Source organism: Megalobrama amblycephala, linkage group LG5 (assembly GCF_018812025.1).
Source record: "Megalobrama amblycephala isolate DHTTF-2021 linkage group LG5, ASM1881202v1, whole genome shotgun sequence".
Taxonomy (NCBI): domain Eukaryota; kingdom Metazoa; phylum Chordata; class Actinopteri; order Cypriniformes; family Xenocyprididae; genus Megalobrama; species Megalobrama amblycephala.
The window spans coordinates 30,694,679-30,718,647 of record NC_063048.1 but is presented as its reverse complement, the minus strand read 5'-3'; the positions used below and the strand labels follow the sequence as shown (position 1 = coordinate 30,718,647).

General features: G+C 35.9%; 1 protein-coding gene and 1 long non-coding RNA gene across 7 annotated transcripts in view; one reads left to right on the top strand and one right to left on the bottom strand.

Moving 5' to 3' along the window:
• The window catches only part of LOC125269073, a 40,738-nt gene that overhangs the window by 379 nt on the left and 16,390 nt on the right, over window positions 1-23,969 (top strand). For 2 of the 5 annotated variants that reach the window (XR_007185020.1, XR_007185018.1), the window contains exons 2-4: window positions 20,705-21,027; window positions 23,054-23,173; window positions 23,862-23,969. This is a non-coding gene — a long non-coding RNA (uncharacterized LOC125269073). Of the gene's footprint in view, window positions 1-19,875; window positions 21,028-23,053; window positions 23,174-23,861 lie in introns of those variants that run through there. The other 3 variants (XR_007185021.1, XR_007185019.1, XR_007185017.1) reach the window with 3 other exon arrangements.
• On the bottom strand, window positions 243-23,940 carry eva1a (eva-1 homolog A (C. elegans)). Of its 2 annotated transcripts, XM_048191805.1 has the most exons (4): window positions 23,608-23,930; window positions 8,178-8,235; window positions 5,097-5,227; window positions 243-1,881 (listed from the first exon to the last, which is right to left on the bottom strand). In XM_048191805.1, the coding sequence occupies exons 3-4, from the start codon at window positions 5,185-5,187 to the stop codon at window positions 1,508-1,510; spliced, it is 465 nt and encodes a 154-aa protein (XP_048047762.1). In that variant the 5' UTR covers window positions 5,188-5,227; window positions 8,178-8,235; window positions 23,608-23,930; the 3' UTR covers window positions 243-1,507. The 2 variants fall into 2 exon arrangements, with proteins under 2 accessions (XP_048047762.1, XP_048047761.1); XM_048191804.1 differs by lacking the exon at window positions 5,097-5,227 and having other exon boundaries at window positions 23,608-23,940.

Genomic DNA, 23,969 nt, shown 5'->3' with positions numbered 1-23,969 from the left:
ATATGGGAATAAAAATCTTTCAAATGTATTTTGGATTCTGTCATAACACCTGTTCTCATCAGACAGCAGAGGGCGCTAATACATTCAGTAAGGGTTTGTGAGACATTCAGAAAAAAAGGTTTTTTTTTTATTTTATGGAAAGATGTAGTGACTGGATCCACAGACAAACTTTTGGCACATTAAACTCCTCCTCCTACACATTCAAAACAACCATGTTAAAACAAAAGACAACCAGATGCAAATTCCCCACAAATAAAGTTTTTAATAAATCCATATATTTCTATGAAATTAAAGTATTTTTGAAACACTTGAACTGAATCAGTGTGGAAGCATGTGAGCCTCTTTGTTACAACATTAAAATGCTGCATATGTTGAACACCAAAGGGTAAAATACGGACAGGGACATATTTGATAACATATCTGACATTTCTGGACCATAGTTGGATTGCTCAACTGTGCTCATGCACGGGATGGATTTTAACTATAGCACCAGGTTGAAAATGCATACTACTCTGTGAAAAATATAGTACAAATAGAGGTGATTGTCTTCCATGCATAATTAATACTTGCTTGAAAAAGGCCTATACGCTGTAAAAATGAAAAGATGTCTGCAAGTTCTCCAAGTATCTACAGTGATTTTTTTGAAAATGCAGGCACAGACAATCATTTTTTGTCAGTTGACAGTATATCTTAGAAATGAGAAGAAATCCTTCACAGAGGTCATGAAAACCCTGAGCTCCAAGACAAAGCTTTTGTATAATAAAAGTGTTTGTAACAGAATTGCTTAAATAAAAAATATTACAGCCAACTAAAAAGGTTAAGATCTTAATAAAATTAGGTGTCTGAATTGACCAATGTTCATGTGACCAAACCTAATTTCAGACGAAATTCATTCTAATTAAAAATACAGTATTTCAAGGCAAGCATATTCAAAGCTCAAGCATTTTATTTTTCTCCATCTGTTTTATATTCACCTTATATTGGTGAAGTCTTCATTAAAACAAGTTTTCATTAAAGGTGCACTCAGTAATTTCCCTCATTTAGAAACAAATAGCACTCCTGAAGATGAAGTCAACAGTCAAATCAGTAACTTAAAAACAGTTATTTTGTTTTATTTACACTTGGAGCTGGGCAGAATGTAGATTTGATCAATTTGATCCAAATGAGTAATTACCTTGTTCTCCAAGTGGTGGATATTTCTACAGTGTCATCAATAATTAAAAGTGTTGCTTTTTCATCCACGCCACTAGGTGTCAGTATAAGTGTCAGTATCTTGTGGTCAGTGTAACCATATTATGATGTCTATGAGTGTAACTATTGGCACAGTAAAATGAACAAAAAAATATACTGAGTGCACCTTCAAAAACACGAGCGCCAGTGCCACCAGAAGAGATGTTCCTTGACGTCTTGTAAGTGTTGGCTTTGCTCATGTCTTAGTCCCTTACTGTATCCCCAAAAAAGTAATAGCTGTTGTATTGTTCAATATTTCCTTAAATCTACAAAGACTTCAATAGTAGCGATTCAGGCTGCGTGTGCCCGGCATGTCCGGCTGTCCGTTCATCCAGATCTCCCGTATAATCCGCTCGCGTTCCTCCAGTCGCTGCGCGCGCTCCAGCTCTTCGGCGGAGGTAAACACGTTACCGAGCGTCCGTTCAAAGCGCCGGTGGCGGCGTGCTGACAGATCGGAGGTATTGTCCCAGTCCGAATCGCTGTCGCTCGTGTCACTGGTGCTCTCCGCAGTCTTTCCTGTTTTCCTGGGTGCTTGTTTTTGCCTTTTGCAGTCGGTTCGACAGGAGATCTGCACCACTAACGCGATGAGAGTGAGAACCAGTCCCAAACACACTCCACACACAAAATACAGTGCCGCCCGTTCTGGGTGATCTGCAGAAAAGTTCAGGAGGTTAGAAAAGTTTGCATTCTTTAGGTGTAACGGATCGATTTTAAAGTCAAAAATACATTTAAAAAATGTAGTTTACGCCTCTATTATCGTTTATTTCTTAATTAAAAATAATTTTTATATTTTTAAAGGAATGAAGTAAAAAAATGAAGTGTTCTGCAACTGTCTTGATAATAGAGGGAAAAAAGTAATTTAAAATTATTTAAATGATTAAATTCTTCAAAAATGTTATGCATAATCTTAATGTAATTTAATTTATACATTTATTGGGGGCAAACATGGGGGGAAAAAACCAGAAAATGACATCATAGAGAAGACTCCTGCAGACCCTCATTAGTAAGTGTGAAATGTAACTTTTTTACCTAATAATAAATGATCAAATCTGATACATTTTCACAAAAGTAATAAGAAATTTGTAAGGGATTTTTTTTTTTTTTTTTTTTAGTAATTCCAACATTGGACTGCATTTCATGTAAAAAGGGAAAACAATTTTATGCGTTTTGGCCATTTACACGACTACTGCATTTTGGGGTTCTGAAAATGCAAATTTTTGAAAACATTTTTCAAAGTGCACATTTTTGAAAATGATACAGTTATCGTCTCTTTGTACAGTTTTGTACTACAAAAACACAAATTTGTGAAAACAATGACGTCGTGCACATGCGTAATACGTGTTCAGTCTATAGGCGTGTAGTGTTTCTTTACCAGTTTTGGGTGTAATTAATTACGAAGTAATCTAAATACTGTAATTTATTTATTTTTCCCTTAAAAAGTAAAGTAAGGGATTACACTTAATTTTCTGTAATTTAATTACAGTTATATCTGATGTAATTGCATTAAATACTGTATAGACTCTACACCAATTCTATATAAAAAAAAATAGTGGATTTAACATCAAAATTTAATGTCAAAATGTATGTTTTTAATGTAACTTTCTCCCTTTACATTCTTCAGTCCATTCAAGAATAATTTATGCAATTGTATATTGTTTATTTGAAATAATTAAAGTGCAATATCTTGTCTATCCTTGTTTTGTTCAACTGTTCGAGGTTGATACGGGATTTGTAAATTAATTAGTAATATGTAATCCAATACTTTTTAGAAAGAGTAATTAGTACAGTAATCTAATTACACGGTTGAAGATGTAATTAGTAGCTAGTAATTAATTGCCTTTTTAGAATAACTTAGAGTAACTTATGTTCTTTACAAAGTGACATTGCCAGCTGCTGGCCTGGCATGCATAATACAGCGGTTTTAGTTGTTTTTGCAGATCCATGTGAACGGGATTGTTTTGACAACATTGTCGTTTGTACACAAAAAAAGCAAATGCACTTCCTTAGTCCTTGATCTTACTTATTTTGGTATAATTCAAATTAATTATAAGCAAATGTACTAAGCATTTATTCAATATATAAAAATATTTTTGACATGGGTAAAAATCCATTTATGGAGGGACAAAAAGCTTGCCGCTGTAAAGGAAAAAGGTGTACTAGTTTTATAACAAAAGCTGAACATCTGTAAAAAAGAATGCAGCACATTTACTCTGTAGTACAATTATGCACACGATTAACTTGTGACGATAATCGTTTGAAACCAGAATTGTAATTGAAAATAAAATGTAATCAGTCGTCCAGTTTTAGTACAGGGTATAGTGGGGATGTTAGGGTAGTAGTAGTCAGAGGCATTTCAAAGAAACACCTGGAGGCCACCCTACCAAGAGAGGAAAAAAGACAAAAACATTGCATGTAATGTGACTGCAATTACTTTATCTCTGTTTTACTACACGGCTCTGTGGAATACTTGATTCTGATTGGTCAATAACGCCATCAGGCAGTATCTTATTCCCTGATAACAACCGCTGGAAACAGATAACACAGGCTCATTTGGGTCTGCAGCACTATACGCTTGCTAGAAACGTTTTTTCTTCGTCAAAGTTTTGCATTTGGTGAGCTGATAAAATATTAAAACTCATCAATAAAACAATCAATATTTTGTGTACAGGTATTTAATTATGTCATCCAGTATTGTGGACTTGCTCTCTCTTGTTTCATACAAACGCAGCTGCTGCCATTTTGCAACTATTGTTTTGTACACTGTAATGGATTATAAGATGACAAACGGGTACGATTTTAAAGCAGTTTCATCTCAGATCAATATCTCGTATCCCCATAATTATTTATGTGGCGAAATGCTGTTAAATAAGTGGTATGACTGTACATTATCTCTTAAATGTCCATCTAACATTAGTTTAAACTTGCCACGCTAGCAACTGCTCTCTCCGTGGAAGCTTTGCATTTAAAGAGCTAATAAAATATTTTGACACAGATCAATATTTCGTGTCTAATTATTTACTTATGTGGCCTCCACCTCGCATCGGAGTCCTGATCACCCTGTTGGGGTTTATTCTGAGACAACAACCAGCTGGATGTGCATTATCCCTTACATATTTACAATGTTATCCATTTATAAACACATTCTATCACTTTAACCAGAACTATTGTTAAATTCACGACCGAAAACATAAACGGCATTCAATCTTCGTCCCTCAGTCATTTTAGCTAGGTTAGGTAGCGCCAAAGCATTGTCATAATGAGTTAGTCGTTGAATCATTCAGTCAAATGATTTGTTAACAATAGCTAATTCATTCAGGGACAAAGCAGAAGTGACTGAGTGAGTCATTGAGTCATTCAGTAGAACGATTCATTCCAAAACGCAGATTCATTCCGAAACTGACACTGTGTTGTTCAGAGACGTGCAGTGGCTCTACAGTTGGAATCTATTTTCATTGGCAAAATAGAGGAAAAACAGACAATGTTGTGTCGAAAATGTACGTCACCTAATAGCCTATTAACTTATTGTTTATTGAATTGTTATATAAAATCAATATTACGTTTGCAAACGTGCTGATATTTGGGAAAACGGCACCTTTGCTCCTGTCATATTGCTTATAAATATGAAAAACAAGAACTTATACTGAGACCTTTTTTTGCACCATATTTTGTTTTTTGGAAGCATTTGTATTAATTTCGGTTCAGGCACCAAACCCCTGTTAATTTCCGGCCCTGGTGTGGGTGTGTGTGGCGTGATGGTGGGGGGGGGGGCGAGGCGGGGCTCTTTTTCGAGTGGAGGCCCCTTCTGTTGCAAGGTAATAGCATAGCAAAGGCCGCATCTGGTAGTAGTGTACCAAACTTGTTTTTACCTGCTATGAAGGAGTAAGCAGCCAGTGCATTGCTTACTAAAGCCATCTCATCAGTAGTGGCTTGCCTTTCATTGAGGGAACTTGTAACCATTTCATCCACGGACGCTCTATGGATCACTTATTGTGTGGTACTGAAAGAAAGAAAACGAAAGAGAGAGACCGCAAGTTAAAACCAGTCTGAACCCACCTTCATTTTTTAAAATCTCTATAAAGGGAAGCGCTGAACCATAGCTTATAATGATGTTGTTTTAAAGAGTGTAATTATATTGGGATTTCTCCCTACATTTAAGCTGTACCATAACCTCGTGTGCAGAGAAAACTATTTTTACAGACAGGCTGGAAATTTCCGAACAGCAGAATCATGCTATATCTTACTGTGCAACCACAGACATCGTAACAACCTAAAATTTAATATCTCCTCATCAAACTGTCACACAAGATCAGACAAAAAAGACATTCTGATCCAACATATGCATTATTATTCACTGACAAGGTGATTGATGACTGCATTTGAGACAATCATAATAGAAATTATAACCTTTCACAAAGAAAGAATTATTTATAGAATGCCATCCTACTCCTGACATTCCCTCATTCTCTCTCGTCCTCGTAAAACCACTTCTAGGCATTGGGGAAATTTTACCCGTAAATTATTGCCAAATTGCCAGGACATATTGGCTGGTTTTTGTCTTTCATCCCAAAAAGAAGAAATAAACTGTAATGAAGCACAAACAAGACAGAATCAGAGTGGCAGGATGGTTGGGCAGAAAGCTTGGGTTAGTAAAATGTTTTTCAGTAGTAGTCTAGGCTGAAGGTAGACGGCACTCAGAGCCAGTCATTCACGTGGGTGTAAAGGAATGTAGAGTCTCGGTCTGTCTCACTTGGAGGAAGACAGGCTGCTCTTTTAGAGTAAATGAGGAATTAGACTGTTGGCACTTTACACAGAAATAGGTGCATGTGTATATATATATATGTGTGTGTGTGTGTACAGTCTTTGGCACATCGGTATTTTCACCCCCCAAAAAGGTTTTAAGCCAGTTATTTATATCTTTTTCTGTAGTGTGTCAGTAGGAAATATCAGTTTACATTTCCAAACATTCATTTTGCCATAGATTGTAATAATCCAGTGAGATTTTTGAATACACAAGGAGTGTGCTCCACACTGATCTCACCATCATCAAATCCGTCTGTGATTACATGAAGAAACAGATGAAACTGAGACAAACTAAATCCAGGAGAACTGCGGCCGTGTCTCTAAGATGCTTGAAGAATCCGACCCGGGGTGCGTTTCCCGAAAGCATCCTTAGTCAACTATGGTCGTAAGTCCCATTGAACTCTAATGGTAACGACAGAACTTGCGACCATAGTTCGCTTTGGAAAACGCACCCCTGCAGTTTTTTTCCAGCTGATGAACGATAAAAACATTGATCAATCTGAATCCATCCTGCTTTTAAGAGCTTGAACATTTAAAGTGGCGACAAAAATGCAGCTCACGCTTAGAATAAACAGAACGATATTGTGCATTGGTGTGGACACTAATATAGTTAACGTTATAGTTATCGTTCTTGGTGTGAACAGGCCTTTACATTACAACAGTCTCATCATTTTTACTGAATATGGTGATATTAAAAAGTTTGAGTTCAGTAAGATTTATGTATGTTTTTGAAAGAAGTCTCTCTTATGCTCACAAAGGCTGTATTGATTTGATCAAAAATACAGTAAAAACAGTAATATTATGAAATATTTTCACATTTTAAAATAACAGTTTTCTATTTTAATATATTTTAAAAAGTAATTTATTCCCATGATCGTTACTCAAGTCTTCAGTGTCACATGATCCTTCAGAAATCTTTCTAATATGCTGATTTTTAGAAACATTTCTTATTATAACGAATGATGAAAATGGTTGTTGTGCTCCTTAATATTTTTGTGGAAACCGTAATACATTGTTTTCATTATTCTTTGATAAATAGAAAGTTCCAAAGAACAACATTTCTTTCAAATATAAACATTGTAAATGTCTTCACTGCCACTTTTGATCAATTTAATGCGTCCTTTCTGAATAAAAGTAATAATTTATTTCAAATAGAGCTGTCAAACGATTAATCGCGATTAATTTCATACAAAATAAAAGTTTGAATTTGCATAATATATGTGTGAGTAATGTGTGTAAAATAATATGTATATATAAATACACACAAATTAATGTATTAAGAGAAACATGTTATTTATGTACAAAAATGTATTTATATATATAATATAAATTATATAAAAATATAAATAAATACATATACTTGTAAATATTTCTCAAATATATACATGGATGTGTTTGTATTTATATATACATAATAATTACACACAGTACACCCACATATATTAGGCAAACTCAAACTTTTATTTTGTATGTGATTAATTGTGATTAATCGTTTGACATCCCTAATTTCAAATAAAAACTTTTAAATGGTAGTGTACATATACTACATAAATATTAATTTTCTAATTTTAATTGTCTCTAATTTAATGTAATGTTTAGTTAAAATGTATTGGTAGAAAATTACAAAAACACAAAAATCTGTTTTAGACAAAATTCAGTAATAATGTCTTAATAAAAAACAATGAAATGAATAAAGAAGGTTATATAAAACTTCCTGGGAATCTAACTTTTAACTGTACATTTTTAAAGCCCTGTTTTGTACCATTTACATGAAAAGTACCTAAAAAACCCAGCACTAATTTAACTGTTGGGTCTGTCCTTCTGTGAGGCTCTTCATTCACCCTCATTACTATCTTATAATTATGAATCTCTCCCAGGCTCTGCACCATAATTTGGATGTTTAAACAGTATTTTCAGGTGTAAATAGTCAAACACAATGTGAAGCCTCCATGCAAGACAATCACATAACCTTTTTTGACAAAAGTCTGTGATGCTTGTACTTTCGCTAAAATTACAGCAACACAAATTAATTACTGTTATTAATACTCTGATGCTCCAGTCTTACTTGATCTTCTGATAATGTTATTGGTTTACGGCTGACCTGTTTAAAACAGGATAGCGCAATAAGTTTAATATTGCAGTCTTACCTGGAGTGTGTCGATACATACAGTAGTGGTCCATCTGTGCGAAAGCTATAAGGTCACACTGCAAAGAAAAGAGAACAAAAGAAAGCAAGACAAAATGAGAAAGAAACATCAGCATCCTCCCTTTGGCTCTTCAAAACTGATGGACAAAGCAAAAGAAAAAAATGAAGGGCTACTGTATGAGTCATAATGATCTATATAACAGAGCAGCCCCCTCAGTGTTACGATAAGACCTTCAGTGGAAAAACGCTCTTTTCCCAAACTGTTTTTTGTGTGTGTCAGAGACCATACATCACACAGTATCACTTTTCCGGTACACACACTCCTCCATTCAACCACAGTGATTAGTCAGGACCAAAACCCTCCCTAACTAGACAGGAAAACCAAAAAAAACCAAAAAAAAACAAAACAAAAAAACAATAACTTGTGTAGAAGTTGTATGAAGTTTGCTTGGGACAGGCCAGATCTTACTATTTGAAAGCCACAATTGCTTACTGAATTACGACATGAACTTTTAAATATGAAACAATGCTCATTTCAGGATGTGATGTGAGATGACATACAGTATAGGTGGTAAATGACTAGTCAGTGATCATACCTTTCTAATTTTGCACATGTAACAGTTTGAAAATCATTATCTGTTCTCCTATTTGTGCTTCAGACTATTTTTATGGTTGGATAAAAGAGTATATGACTAAATTGTTGTTCTTGTGGTATATAATGTTTCATGTTTTTGGAAACTTCACTTGACTTTTCCCATGCAGGACAAGTTCTTCTTTCCCACAGTAATCTCATGGGTCGTAACCGGTCATCATATTAAAATAGATCTAAATTGCTTAGCTTCTTCCAATATCAATACAACGTTAAGATAGGCCTGTAATTTAATCTTAAAACTTTACATCAGCTTAATTAAATGAATGCAGTAGTATAGTTTTTTTTAAGTGTACACACTCTAAAAAATAATGTATTGGCTCAACAACAACAACAAACAGGTTGCATACATTTTTTTGAGTTATGACCTCTAATGAAATTACATTCAACCAACAAGCTACATTGAGTTAGATGAACTTAAAAGGGGACCAGAATTCACTTTCATATAGTGTTTTAACACAGCCCACCCACTCCTTTTTTTATAATCCCCATAAATCATCAATCTCTCTTCAGTCTCTCCAAACAAGCAGTTCCAGATTGTCACCAGTCATGGTGACATCTTTCCCTAGTGTGGATACCGCCTTGGTTGAGTCGCAGAAGTCCGCCATTTCTGTTTCCTCGTTGCAGCTGCTGGAGATATACAATGTCTGAGCCAAAAAATATCCCTTAAATGTTCTGTTGTTGGATGTACCAATGAACATAAGAGTCTTCATAGACTCTCGGCATCTGAGTCACCGTGGTTGAATTTCATTTATGAAGGAAATGTGCAGAAGAAAGTCAGCAAAGTTTTATTTATTTGCGCAAATAATAAATACGCTGGACTGCTTCACACATGAGGATCAGTTCAATGCAAGATTTGCACAAAACATTAACATGACGGTAGTAACTACAACAACTACATAAATATATCTATTAACCATTCAGAAACGTCCAGTTGCATTCATAAGTTGTAACTTCTTCCTGAGTCTCTCCATCAGTGTCGACTCCGGTTTGAACAATGTAAGGCTGAACACCGTTACTGACAATTTCTGACATTTTGGCTGCGTGAGATTCTCCAGCTTTGTTGTTGTTGAGCAACCGAAGCGCAAGCTGTTAAAGCTCCGCCCTCTTCTGGAAAGGGGGCTGGGAGCAGCAGCTCATTTGCATTTAAAGGGACACACAAAAACGGCGTGTTTTTGCTCACACCCAAATAGGGGCAAATTTGACAAGCTATAATAAATGATCTGTGGGGTATTTTGAGCTGAAACTTCAGACACATTCTGGGGACTTATAATGCATCTTGTGAAAAGGGGCATAACATGTCCCTTTAATAATTTGTAGCATGAACAAATTTTTAAGTTGATTACTCAAAAAAAGTTGCTCCAACTACTTGAGTTGTAGGAATGGAAGCAATTAATCATATCTGTTTTAGTTAAAATACACAGCAGCTATCATAGCACATGCTAAATGTAATTTAATTAGCATGTATATTTAATGAGCAAGTAAGATATTACTCATCACTGGCATTAGCGCAGTCATTGCTTATAGAGTCAATGTAGTGTTTACCTTCACGTATCTACTCTTCAGCACAATGGTAACCACAAAAACTTCAACATTACAGAAACTCTTTTAAGAATTAAACACTAACATGTCTTTATTAACTCTAAAAAAAACCCCCACATAAAATAACTCTTAATTACAACATTTATTCCCCTTATCCAGTCCTATGAAAAGCATGCAGGAATCTAGAAATCCACTGCCTAATTTCCAAAGTTATGAAGACAATTTCATTAAGTTACTACAACTTAATTTTTACAACAAAAAAATGCTGAAATTTGAGTTTAAATTACACACAATATTAAATTATACAGAACTCAACAAAGTAATGTTTGCAACTCAAAAGGTTTAATTAAATCAACAAATTTGATGTTTTAACTTTTATTTAAGTTGTGGTAACAGGTCCCCTGAATTACTTTTTAGAGTGCACAACATTTATCTACACATTGTCAAAAAGTATTATATTTATTAATAATAATAATAAATATTATTAAATTAAATAATTAAATTAAATAAGTTATGACTGAAATTAGTTTATCCTTTGACAGACAGGTTTGGTTTAAAAATGAAAACAAAGTGTAAACGTTTATATAACGCCCTTCAAAATTCAATTAAAAAGTTTACACAGCATATCATTTTATGAAAATAGACTAAATAATGTGAGATGTAATTCCTCATGCAATAATAAAAATGAAATACATTAGCCTACAAAGGCAAATGCAGGAAGTGCACATTATCAAATGTGTTGTTGTAATGCCTAAATACATTAATCAGAAAACCAATTTTTCATTGGGCCCATAACGTTCTTGAATGTATTACACTTACTATGTTCCCTGGAACTGTCTATTACAAATACTTTGAGAGAGTTTTCAGCATTGTCCTCCAAATGGAACCACCGTTATGCGCCGCAATCAAGAAAGGAAAGCGGCAGCTCATTTTTGGCAGGACTTTATTGAAGCCAGCAGCCTGTAGTATTTGAAGGTCTGGACCAACGGAGCCTGGCTTTAATCAGACACCCAGCCAAACTAAGCCCAAACCTGAGCTTCAAAGCTGGCATGAGCAATACCCTTTCATTTGACTTTACAAATAGAAGTCAAGCAAACGAGTAACTCTAAAATTATGTTGTTCCTCGTTGAATAAGTTAAGCAGTACAGCTGTTCTCCTGTTGCATAGTCACAAATAACCAACTTATATTATGTTTCCAGGCTTTTATCATTTTAACAGGAATTCAAGCACCTGTTTCTCAACTATAACACGATATTTAAGTTGAGTCAATAATGAGTGGACATCTGCCATCATTAGTAGTCACAGCCAGGGTTAAAATGAGTCAAAGTCAGCTAGACCTCCCACAAGCATCCCACACCAGCCTGCTGCACAGCATTGTTGACCAAGAAGGTCACTTTTAGCTGGTAAGGCATTTTTCTGTGCCATCCTTGTAAGTTCCTCAAGAACAAACAAACAGGTGGAAGGGTAAACAGGTGCATTTTGCAACTGTTTTTTTTTTTTAAGTTACCAAAATTTCCTCTTAAAGTTCACCCAAAAAATTAAAATTGTGTCATCATTTATTCACTTTCACGTCATTGCAAACCTGAATGATTTTTTTTCCCCTTCCCCGGAAGATTTTTTTTTATAGAATATGTGAACAATGATAGTCAGTAGGTCCGAAACAACATTCGACCCCCACTTTTCAAAATATGTTCAAAATGTAAAAAAATACAGATAAAGATTACTATAAGAACATTGATTGTTTACAAAACCTGCTTAGCCCTGTGATAAATGTTGACTGCTAAAAGAAATTAACTGCCTCCCTTTCTTACGAACATTTCTTCCCAGCGCCAAAATAAACATAACGGGCCACATCTTGTGGAAAAAAAAACATTACATAAACTTTTCGTCAGTGGATTGGGATACAAGCACAAAGCCATTTAAGTGGCTAAATATCAAAGGAAGCCTCATACTGCAAGTGGCCTTATGAAAATACGTCTTCTCACAGGGGTCAGTTTATCGTGAACTCGTGAGATTCAGCGGAGAAATGAAAGAGCAGAGGGAATTATTCAGACTTCATTGTTTTCATAGGAGACAGAGATTAAACTAGTCATCACAGAAAAGATTCAGTGGGGAGTTTCAGATTTCTATTTTTAGAGGAAATGTTTTAAAAATAGAGGACTACACACAGTTTTCCTGCAGCTGTTTCTGATCAGAAGGAATTGCAAAATGGAATTCTGGTCAGAGAACATTCTGAGAAAGATAAAGAGAGAACATGACAATACAGAGTGTATAAAACAAAGGAATCCCTCAACTTGAGGGGTTTTATTATATAGCAGGGTTAAAGGCGTGTGTGAGCATTTGATCAGACGTAAAGCAAACTGAATTCCCACCACTAATGACTGTTTTTTGTATCATGCAATTTTTATCCCATCCAGAGTTGGTTGTAACCACAAACCACTCAATCTCCTCACACCTCATAAAGGAAGATTAGGAGAGACGGCATATATAAATGCTCAAGATGTCTATGTCTGATCACATAATCCCACACACACATTTGACTTCTTCTAATAATTCATTTCACTTAATCCAACATGAGCCTGTATGGTTTATGGACTTAACTGAGTGCACATTTACAGAAACACTGTCATTAACAAAGAACAGAATGAGAAGCTTTTAACATTTTTCAGTAACTAAGCTCTATGGTCTCTAGCTTCTACATAAAGAACAAATTGACGTCATGTTCTATTACGATTTTTATTGACTAATCAATTTTTGACCAGAAAAATTGACTTTCAACTTTATTGTAAATTATGAATGGTATATATATATATATATATATATATATATATATGTGTGTGTGTGTGTGTGTGTGTGTGTGTATATATGTATGTATATATAAATATAGCCTACTAGATTTTTGAAATGTAAAATTTTGAATAATAGTTAAAGGGTTAGTTCACTCAAAAATGAAAATTCTGTCATTAATTTCTCTCATGTGACTACAGTGGTTCAGCCTTAATCAGTGTTTCAGAACGTGTATCAAACTGCCAAAGTCACATGATTTCAGTAAACAAGGCTTTGTTACGTCATAGTGTTTTGAAATGTTTCGCAATTTCAATGGTTCACGTGACGTTGGCAGTTTGATACACGCTCTGAATCACTGATTCGAAACAAAAGATTTGTAAAGCTTCATGAAGCAGTGTTTTGAAATCGCCCCTCACTAGATACTGTTGAATAAAGTCGTTATTTTGGGGTTTTTTTTTGGTGCACAAAAAGTATTCTTGTCGCTTCATAACATTAAAGGTGCTCTAAGCGATCCTGGGTGGAGTAACTTCCTGGTGACGTTTGAAGTGATGTCAAACAAAACAGAGGCTAGCTAGACCCTCCCTCCTCCTCCTCCTCCCCCTCCCCTCCGTGCTTCCTGAAACAGTCATGAACGTGCATTTAAAATCATTCTTGTCAGTTATTGGCTGGAGCATGTTTATTATGATTCGTGGTCCAGGCTGCACCAGGTAGTTTTTGTTGCCGTTTTTGGAGCTTGTGGCGACCGTGTTTTTTTACAGTGTGTTCAGAGGACAGGCAGCTAGCGGATAGTGAGGAGATGTTTGCTGTATGTGACAAAAAATGTTTTGGCCTAAAAAACTTGTGACATCGCTTAACGCACCTTTAAGGTTGAAACACTGTAGTCACATGAACTGTTTTAAATATGTCTTTAGTAGCTTTCTGGGCATTGAAAGTGTTAATTGTCTTACTGGCAATGTAGGCCTCACTGAGCCATTGGATTTTCTCAAAAATATCTTAATTTGTGTTCCGAAGATGAACGAAGGTCTTACGGGTGTAGAACGACATGAGGGTGAGTAATTAATGACAGAATTTTCATTTTTGGGTGATCTAACCCTTTAATATTTTTGCCTAATAGTTTAGAAAATAATTAAATTCAGGCTTTCCAGTTCCGTTTTGTAGTATAAATAGTGCAAGTAGTGTGTTCACACTGAAAATCCCAAAAAGTGAACTTTTAAACTCCCGGATGATGCACTTAATTAATCGAAAAAACTAAGTGTGGAATGTTGGACACTTCATGCACTCAACTGTCGCAGCTTTAATTACGTAGTGGAGGGGGGAGGGACTAACAGATGCCAATGTTGAATGACAAAATAACCTTATAAACTTCATACACTACATGGTTGAGTGTATAGTGCATCATTTGGGACACAACTATTGTCATTCAAGCATAAATTAGAAGAAAAAAGTGTAGTTTTGGTCCATTTTTGTTGAAGAAAAAAAAAAGACTGTAAATTTTAAATGTGTATACAAAAGCATTTGTCAACTTTTTTAGGAATACACCAGCATATCCCCACAGACTACATTTAACTAAACTCCAATTTCAATTTCACAGATTTTATCTTGGAAAAACTGAACTGAAAAACACCAAAACACAAAACAGAATTAAATCTGTATCACTGCGGATTTCATGTTAGAGCCTGAGATCCTAAATACAGCCATGATTTATTTCACTCTCATTTGCCTGCACCACACCGCTTCGCCCTCATTATAATCACAAAACATGACTTTGGGCAGATTCATTTGCCAACCTTAATGCTACACTTCCTCTCTGCCTTCTTTTTTTTTTCTTCTTCTTCTCTAATATTAGGTTTCAGAATGCAGGGCCAGTCTCAGCTCTCTCCAACTCGGCCTCTGTTAGCTCAGTGAAGCAGAACAGTGGAGCTTGAGGACCTAAATGTACTTAACCCCACACAGATGGGAAACTAAAGCTTTTCCATACCTCAGCTGCCTCAACAAGACAAGAGACTACTATTATTTAACATCACTATAGCCGTTTCATTTTCAGAAATGTTATTATAACGCCACATTTAACTGTTTATTGTCATGATGAGAGATTTACTTCTCTGAAAAACAGAGGGCTGTTGAAGGATGTTGCCCTTTTGTACTGATTTAGCACTAGTTTCTTTGACCCTTAACCACTGTGAGAGAAAAGAGACTGTCTTGGATGCTTAGGAGAACCGTTTCACATGCTGCTGGTTTTTGCTGTAACAGCAAGAAAAACATGATGAGTTCATTTAGGGCTTGGAAACAGAATGAAGAGAATCAGCTAAAGATAATTTGGTTACACTTTGTTTTACAGTATGTGTGCTTACAGTGTAGTTACCCAAGAAAGTACTGGTAATATAAGGTAACTACATGGGTTAAGGTTAGGTTTAGGGATAGGTTCAGGGTTAGTACCCAGTTATAACCCAGTTGTAATTGCTATAAATACATAGAATGTACATGCGGAACAGGACTGTAAAATAAAGTGCTACAGAGAATTTTTTAGTAGATTTTTTTTGAGCACTTTAATGGAGAACTATGTCCCAAGGGATGTCAATGTTTGGCTCTGTGTACACTCTATAAAATGCTGGGTTGTTTCAGCCTATGTTTGGGTCAAATATGGACCAACCCAACTGTGGTTTAAATTTCTAAATTAAATTTTTTGGGTTTGTCCATATTTGACCCAAACATGGGTTGAAACAATCCAGCATTTGTTTTTAGAGTGTACACAGAGCCAAACATTGACATCCCTTGGGACTAAAGTGCTCAAAAAAGGTGATTTTTAGAGTGTAGATTAAAAATAAAGGGTTTTCATAGTGAAAAGAACCATTTTTTTTCTTTGTGTGAAGAACATTTTAATAATCGAATTTAATAATTTTAATAATTATTTTTGCACTATTAAGAACATTTTGTGCAATGGAAATGTTACATGGATGTTAAAGGATTAGGATGCTTTCTTCTTAAGTTGAATACGGAAGGCGGTCTGGCGTAAGCTAGATATTTTACTTTGTAACTTGTTAAATATGGATATTTTTATCACTTCAGAAGGCCTTTATTAACCCCCCGGAGCCGTGTGGAGTACATTTTATGATGGATGGATGCACTTTCTTGAGCTTCATACTCGTTGTTTCCCAATCACGGCCATTATAAAGCTGGGATGCGTCAGGATATTTATTAATATAACTCCGATTGTGTTCATCAGAAAGAAGAAAGTCATATACACCTAGGATGGCTTGAGGGTGAGTAAAGCTTGGGCTAATTGTCATTTTAAAGTGAACTAATCCTTTAAAGGCTCATGGAACCATCAATGCCAATAAAGAACCTTTATTTTTTCCGAGTGTAAGTGACTGGCACGGCTTTCACAGTTGAATCCTATTCTTTAAATTTGGGGGTTATGGGTAATTATTTTTGTATAGCTGTAGTTCAGGCAGAAATGTAAATCCAAAGGCTCTTGAGCCATATTGTGCTCCATGTGAATTTAAAAAGAATAATAGTGATGCTTGCCTTAAAAAAAGGATTAATACTCCCACTGAAGTATTATAGGTTGAGCTATTCCACTGTCCTTCACAAAGGTTCTGTCTCTGAGAAAAGACCTAGCTTTACCACGTAAGCAAGCCGGAGGCCTGATTATGCTCTTACTGACAGATCACACTAACACACATGGAAGCGCATGCACACACATTCAGAGCAGACCCCACAGGATAAACAAACAAACATTCAGCCAGGCCTCGTGCAATTCATAACGCACATGGTACACAGTATCGTCTTTGATCAGGTACCTGAGAGGCCCATTTGACTATTTTGAAGAACACTTGATAATTTATTTCATTTTCAATTTTATTTCTGTCTTACAAAGCATCAGTATAACTGTCTGTGTAGACAGATGCTAAGTATTACCATATTTATGTGAGATCAAGCTTGAACAGAAGCTTCTAATGCAGATTAGACTTTCTGGCTGCCACAGAACTGTTAAAAGTATTTTGGGTCTTATTATGCTGAACTTGTTCACCACACAAGCTCATGAAAGGCATATTATGGTTTCAAGGGATAGTTCATCCAAAAATGATAATTTTTTCATTATTTACTCACACTTATGTCGTTCCAAACCTGTATACATTTCTTTCTTCCATGAAACACACAGAGACATTTTGAATGATGTATGTAACCAGGGCCTAAACTTAACACTCACCAAGCGCAAAATATATGAAAAATCGCCAGCTGGTCGGTAACATTTTTATGAATTCTAACAATTGGCAATGTTGAGAGAACATGAACAAAGATGAACGACGCTCTGGACTGTTGATTGGCCAGTGCTGCATCGTCACGAAAGTTTAAGAATTGCCTATTTAAATATTCAAGCGCAAAAAGAGGCAAAAGGGAACTTAGTTTGTTACTGTGTGGGAAGTTTAAACATCCGAAGCACGCACTTAGAAAGCCGCATCTCAGACAGTACGTGAATACTAAATTGAGCGTTCTTTCCATCTTCTTGCGCTTGAACGGACAAATTCATGCAATATTATGTCAAAAAATGTCCGTCTCAACAAGTATCTAACAAGCGCTAATTCCGACAACAGGACAAATGGATTTGGAGTGTTTGCTGTAATGCGTCCAGTGTTGTTGTTTTGTGGTGTAGTAGTTATAGTCCTTTTGTGTCCTTTTTGAGATGCAGGGCAGTGGATGTAAGGTATCCAAAAAAAACAAAAAATTATGTCAACCTCTTTTAACATGACTCTGCTTTCTAAATATGACACAAGACACAAGCGCAACTGCGTCCATCTAGTGTATTTTGCATTAAAGGTGCCCTAGAATTAAAAATTGAATTTATCTTGGCATAGTTGAATAACAAGAGTTCAGTACATGGAAATGACATACAGTGAGTCTCAAACTCCATTGTTTCCTCCTTCTTATATAAATCTCATTTGTTTAAAAGACCTCCGAAGAACAGGCGAATCTCAACATAACACCGACTGTTACGTAGCAGTCGGGATCATTAATATGTACGCCCCCAATATTTGCATATGCCAGCTCATGTTCAAGCATTAGACAAGGGCAGCCAGTATTAACGTCTGGATCTGTGCACAGCTGAATCATCAGACTAGGTAAGCAAGCAAGGACAACAGCGAAAAATGGCAGATGGAGCAATAATAACTGACATGATCCATGATATCATGATGTATTAGTGATACTTGTAAATTGTCTTTCTAAATGTTTCATTAGCATGTTGCTAATGTACTGTTAAATGTGGTTAAAGTTACCATCGTTTCTTACTGTATTCACAGAGACAAGACTGTCGTTATTTTCATTTTTTAAACACTTGCAGTCTGTATAATTCATAAACACAACTTCATTCTTTATAAATCTCTCCAACAGTGTGTAATGTTAACTTTAGCCACAGAGCACTATCAAAGTCATTCAGAATTAAATGTAAACATCCAAATAAATACCATACTTACGCGATTAGACATGCTGCATGACGAACACTTTGTAAAGAACAATTCTGAGGGTTATATTAGCTGTGTGAACTTTGTTTATGCTGTTAAAGGCAAGCGCGATCTCCGTGGGCAGGGAGCGTGAGCATTTAAAGGGGCCGCAGCCTAAATCGGCTCATAGTTAATGATGGCCCAAAATAGGCAGTTAAAAAAATGTATTTAAAAACATCTATGGGGTATTTTGAGCTGAAACTTCACAGACAAATTCAGGGGACACCTTAGACTTATATTACATCTTTTAAAATGACGTTCTACGGAACCTTTAAAAAACACTAGAAAAGCAGTGCAGTAGAATGCAAAAGCATGTTTTAAGTAAACGGATTGAGGGTGAGTAAATAATTTAGAATTTAGTAAATACAAGTATCTCAAAAAGGGACAAATATACTGTACCAGCGGTTGACATTAACACCCACCAAGGCTCCAACCTTCCAAATGCGGGTGGATTTCAGCAGTGGTGTGTAATGCAGTCACTCCTACTAGCCACTTTGGTGGGTTGAATTTTATATACATTTTTCAATTCTTTTAAAAATCTGAAATAATAAACTAAGTGCAATGAAGTGTTGTCAAAAATATAGATTTTTCAATACAAATCGATACAGAAATAGTACAGATACATGAAGCAGAGCTTTCTCTCTCTCATCTCTCCGACAGCGAATTCACACGCAAACCCTCCTCCCCTCACTCACTCACTTAATTTGCTCTGGATGAATATTGTTGCTGTGACAGGGCTTGAATTTCAGCGTGTGATTGTGTGTATTGCGCATAAATGTACCCAAATACCCTCAGATTTTGTGCTCACACCCAAAGTGCACAAACATAAAGCCGGCTTGGTACTAAATTGAGTTCTTTTCGCTACTTATTGCGCTTAAACAGATACACACAAAATAATTAATGCAAGTATTCACATGTGAACGTAAACAGTGGAGAAAGAAAACGCATGTGTAACAGTAAAATGGATCCGTAACAGCAGCCTAATATACCTGCTGCCAAATTATGAGATAATATTAAAAAATATCTGTATGGAAGTTTTTTTCCCCATGGTATCAATGTCAAAATTGTGGCCAGTGTAAATGTTGAGTGACTAGTAACTTTGGAAAACCACTAGCCACGGTGGCTGGTGCAGAAAAAAGTTAATGTCAAGCCCATGCAATTACGGGCTATTTAACACAAAACACATTTTTTGCATTTAAACAAGAGGCAGAGCGGTAGAATTGAGAAAAAAAAAAAAAAAGTTAATGTTTACATAATTCAAAAAACGAGTTCTGTGTGAATGGCCCCTTGTTGCCATAGAGGGCCTACAACTTTACATTTGAAAATGGCAAATAAATACTGCAGTTTTGTGGCAGGCTTGTTTTAAAATGACGTAAACCCTAAAACAGACAACACAACGGCCCATTGTTTTTAGTTTGTTTCCTTGCATTTTTCTTTTTAACCATAGCCACTTCTTCTTGTTCTCTTTTTAATTGCTTAACTGCACCCCATTGGCAGTGCTGATATATGCTGAATCATGCAAAGCATGTGATAGGCTGGTCGTAGCGCTGCACAAAACACATATCTCATACAAAACATAGGCAAAGCCCTGAGTATAATGGCACAGGGGCTCATAAAATACCACATGCTCCCTGCCAGGGTCCTGTGTATTTTTGAGCCTGATTCATACTGACAGAAGGCTTTTTTCCACTTTGTGGAATTACATTATAACAGTGCATAGTGACTTCAACCAGCCAAACCAACAGGGAAAAGATTCAATTAAGTTTGGCGAACAACTGGAGGATAAAAACAAACAAAGATGAAATATGAAGCATAATGAACAACAGCAGACTTCATAAAAGATTACACGAAATATGTAAATACAAATGCTGATGATAAAATGTTATTCAATGGGACACAAACTACTTTTCAAGTATGTGAGAATTCTATATTTTTATAGTAATTCTTTTTGTCCTTTTATAGATCTTGACAGCCGCAAGTTATGCTTTCAATGAATGAAAAAGAGCAACAAGAACATTCTTCTAAATATCTCCTTTTGTGTTTCCACAGGAGAAAGAAAGTCATTCAGGTTTGAAACAACATGACTATTCAGTCTTAAGTCTCTGGCCACTACACTTGCTTCAACTTAGACCTGTTTGTATCCTGTGTGTCCAGCCTGTCTCACTGAACAATGCCGCCCAGTGTGTGTTCAGGGCCACCGGCCCCAACGTTACTGCTTTAGGAGCGGGAACCAAGACAGGAGCTGACACAAAGCAGCTGTCTGAGACCACTAGAGTTGCAGGAAGTCCTGCCAACATCTGGTCCTTCTATTAGAGACCCTCGAGAACCAAAGCAGGCGACAGCAGGCTCTAAGAGTGAGACAGACTCTAAAGGTGAGTGAAAGTATTGTTTCAAGTCATGAGGTTTATGGCCACAAGGATATCACACTCTAACAATTGGCTAGGTAGCTATTAGCTAATAGTTCAATTATGGTCTAGACATTGAGGTCTTTGTGTATTTGAGGGTGGACATATAAAATAAGACTGACTCAAGAGGCCAACACAGAGAAACTTCTGTTAGTGATGCCATTAGATGAGAATATAATGCTAAGCAACCTCAATATCTGGGCCTGTTTACATATTGAGCAAACAAAGTGTCAACACTTTACAGTTAGCTTCAGTATGTTAACTTTAGAGATGCACCGATGTATCGGCCAATAATCGGTCGATAAAAGCAATTATTTTCACTATCGACCACTGGCCGATTATTTAAAAACAGCCGATGATCAGGGTCGACGATATCCTGTCAATCAAAAGGGGGCAGAAAAAACGTGTCAGACTGCAATTCATACTGTGTGACAATAACACATTAACGGTTCAAAAATAGCTACGTTAAAGCAGGCTTTACTTGACCTGATCACCCATAGTTCAAGCCAGGATTGCCAGGTCTGCAGTTTTTCCCTACACTAAACCTTATTTGTCTCCCATCCAATAATCACAAAGATCATAAGTGCTTTGTCACTTATGATAAGAAACAAAGTCTCGGCTTTCAAATTATGTAAATTTTATCATGAAATTCAAACAATAAATGCCATTTTGACGCTCTTAAATGTGACAGATTGCTTTAGCGCTTCAGTTCAGAGCGGAACGCTTGTCTTTTCTTCCAATATTTAGCTTATAGTTGTAGCACGAAAAAACATCCATGAACATCAAAAGGTATGTTTAAAGATACAGTAAAACTTACTGAAATGTATCATGTCTCATGTAATCACTGGAGACTCTACATGCTTGTGTTCGTGCTGCAGAAGCTACTGCGCCAAAATAAAGTGTTATTTCTAAGCTTTGCTAAAGTTTGTATTCAGCGCGCAAGGTTTATGCGCATGCTCCAAGTCTTCGCTGCTTTAAGTGCATTTCTGTGGCAGAATTACAGCGCCACATAATGGTCTGGCATGTATACTACATCGTTTTGAGTCGTTTCAGTGGTTTCGTGTGGACGCAGATATTTTTTGAGACGAGGAAAAAAAAAAGATTGGTTTAGGGTAAGCTCCGGTTTCGTGTGGACGTAGCCTTAATTAGTGTTTCAGTCGCGGAAAGACGTCAGTAAAACAGCTTGTGAACAAAGTGTCACTTAATGTTGCATTTACCTCAGGAAAGTTAGCAAGTGTTCACATTTTGTTAGTTAGCTATAAAAAAAAAAAAACACGAAAGAGGAGCTTATTTACTGTTAATTGCTTGAATAAATTTGTCATGAAGTATTTATGAAAACTACCTTATGTGCAACTGAGTTGCATACAAACAATTCTGTTTTTATTTGTAATTATAATATCTGAAAATAAATAGCAGTTGAAAATAATAGCTTTGTTGTTAATTGTAACCTCTAATAATATTATGGTAATGTACCAAATGAGGGGTTCCCTGTATAGTTTACAGCATTATCGGTATCGGCAGATATCATTCTAAATAATCGGCTATCGGCTAAAGAAATGTAGTATCTGTGCATCTCTAGTGAACTTTAGTTACTGCATTAGCTAACATGAAATTGCAATACCTTTACAGTATTTAATCTATCTTAATGTTCATTTTTACATATTCTAACACATTTTAACATTTTAAGCTGTGTAAATTAACATTGATTAATATATTATGAACAATCTTGAATTACAAATGAACAATATTTTATTTGTACATTAACCTAGATTAATAAGTGATGTAAAAAAAAATTGTTTAATGTTAATTCATGATACCTAACGTATTAACTAATGGTAACAAACTGAACCTTATTGTTAATCTTAAACTTGCTTTAGTAATTCTACAAAGTGTCAAACAGCCATAATCAACATTTAGGTTTTGTTTCAGTCCTCAGTGGGTGTCTGGTTGTGCTTGAGTGATGATGTTGACCCTGTTTGGCCCTCCTGAACAGGGAAAGACATCCATCTCATGTGAAGTGTTAAAGGAAATCCTGTGAGCGTGCTGTTATTCAAACAGAGTCCAGAACCCCTGAGAGTCATTCAACAGCTTTTATTTAACAGAGAGAGCAAAGGTGATCCTTTTTTTTTGTTGGATAGACTAGTTGCATAGTCATTTCAATTGCATTGGTGTGTCGTGTTAAAGCCTTCATAATTCATAGCTTTAGCAGAGTATATTAATTCAGCAGAAAAATTGATTTATATCATATCTGTATATATGGCTGTAGACAGGGGAAATGCAGACAAAAGCACTGAATTTTGTTGAGAATGCATGAATTTATGACCTCATTGTGATCTGTTTATATATTCATGTTACAGTTATAGTCGATACCTAGTTGACATTTCACTTGTAAAACATTAACTGAAAAACATTTTTAGTATAATTGAAAAAATATATAATGCGCATATATATGCGCATTAAATAAGTGTGACATTTAATTTTGTTTCATTAGTAACTGCCAAAACCACAATGACAACATGATCATAATACAGTTCCAGTCAAACTCACCCATTGTATTCTGTCCATGCACACACATCTGAACCGAAGCCGTAAAAGACTGAGTATTCCACTGTGCATAAGTGAGCTTTCTGTATAAATGAGAATCCATACAAGTCCAAAAGCAAAAAGTGGGAAGGTAAACTCTCCTAGAGTCTGTTTGCCTATTCAAAACAATTCAAAAAATTCACTGGAGGCAAAAGGTGATCATATCGCCGAGTGCAGATGCATACTAGAGCTGTGCTTCTCTTTATAACCCATGGCAGGAGGACGCTGTGCCCTAGAAGCTGGAATGTGACACGGAGAGGGCAGGAGGCAGAAATATTCACCACACTGACGGACACAGATGAGTCAGAATGAAACTCTGGAGAGCA

Bases quoted from the DNA above. Each gene is read 5' to 3' on its own strand.
- eva1a (XM_048191804.1), bottom strand. From the start codon at position 23,676: ATGCACAGTGGAATACTCAGTCTTTTACGGCTTCGGTTCAGATGTGTG. The intron at 8,236-23,607 runs GTGAGTTTGACT...TTTTCTTTGCAG, and splicing joins GCATGGACAGAATACAATGG to TGTGACCTTATAGCTTTCGC. The intron at 1,882-8,177 runs GTAAGACTGCAA...ACTTTTCTGCAG, and splicing joins TATGTATCGACACACTCCAG to ATCACCCAGAACGGGCGGCA.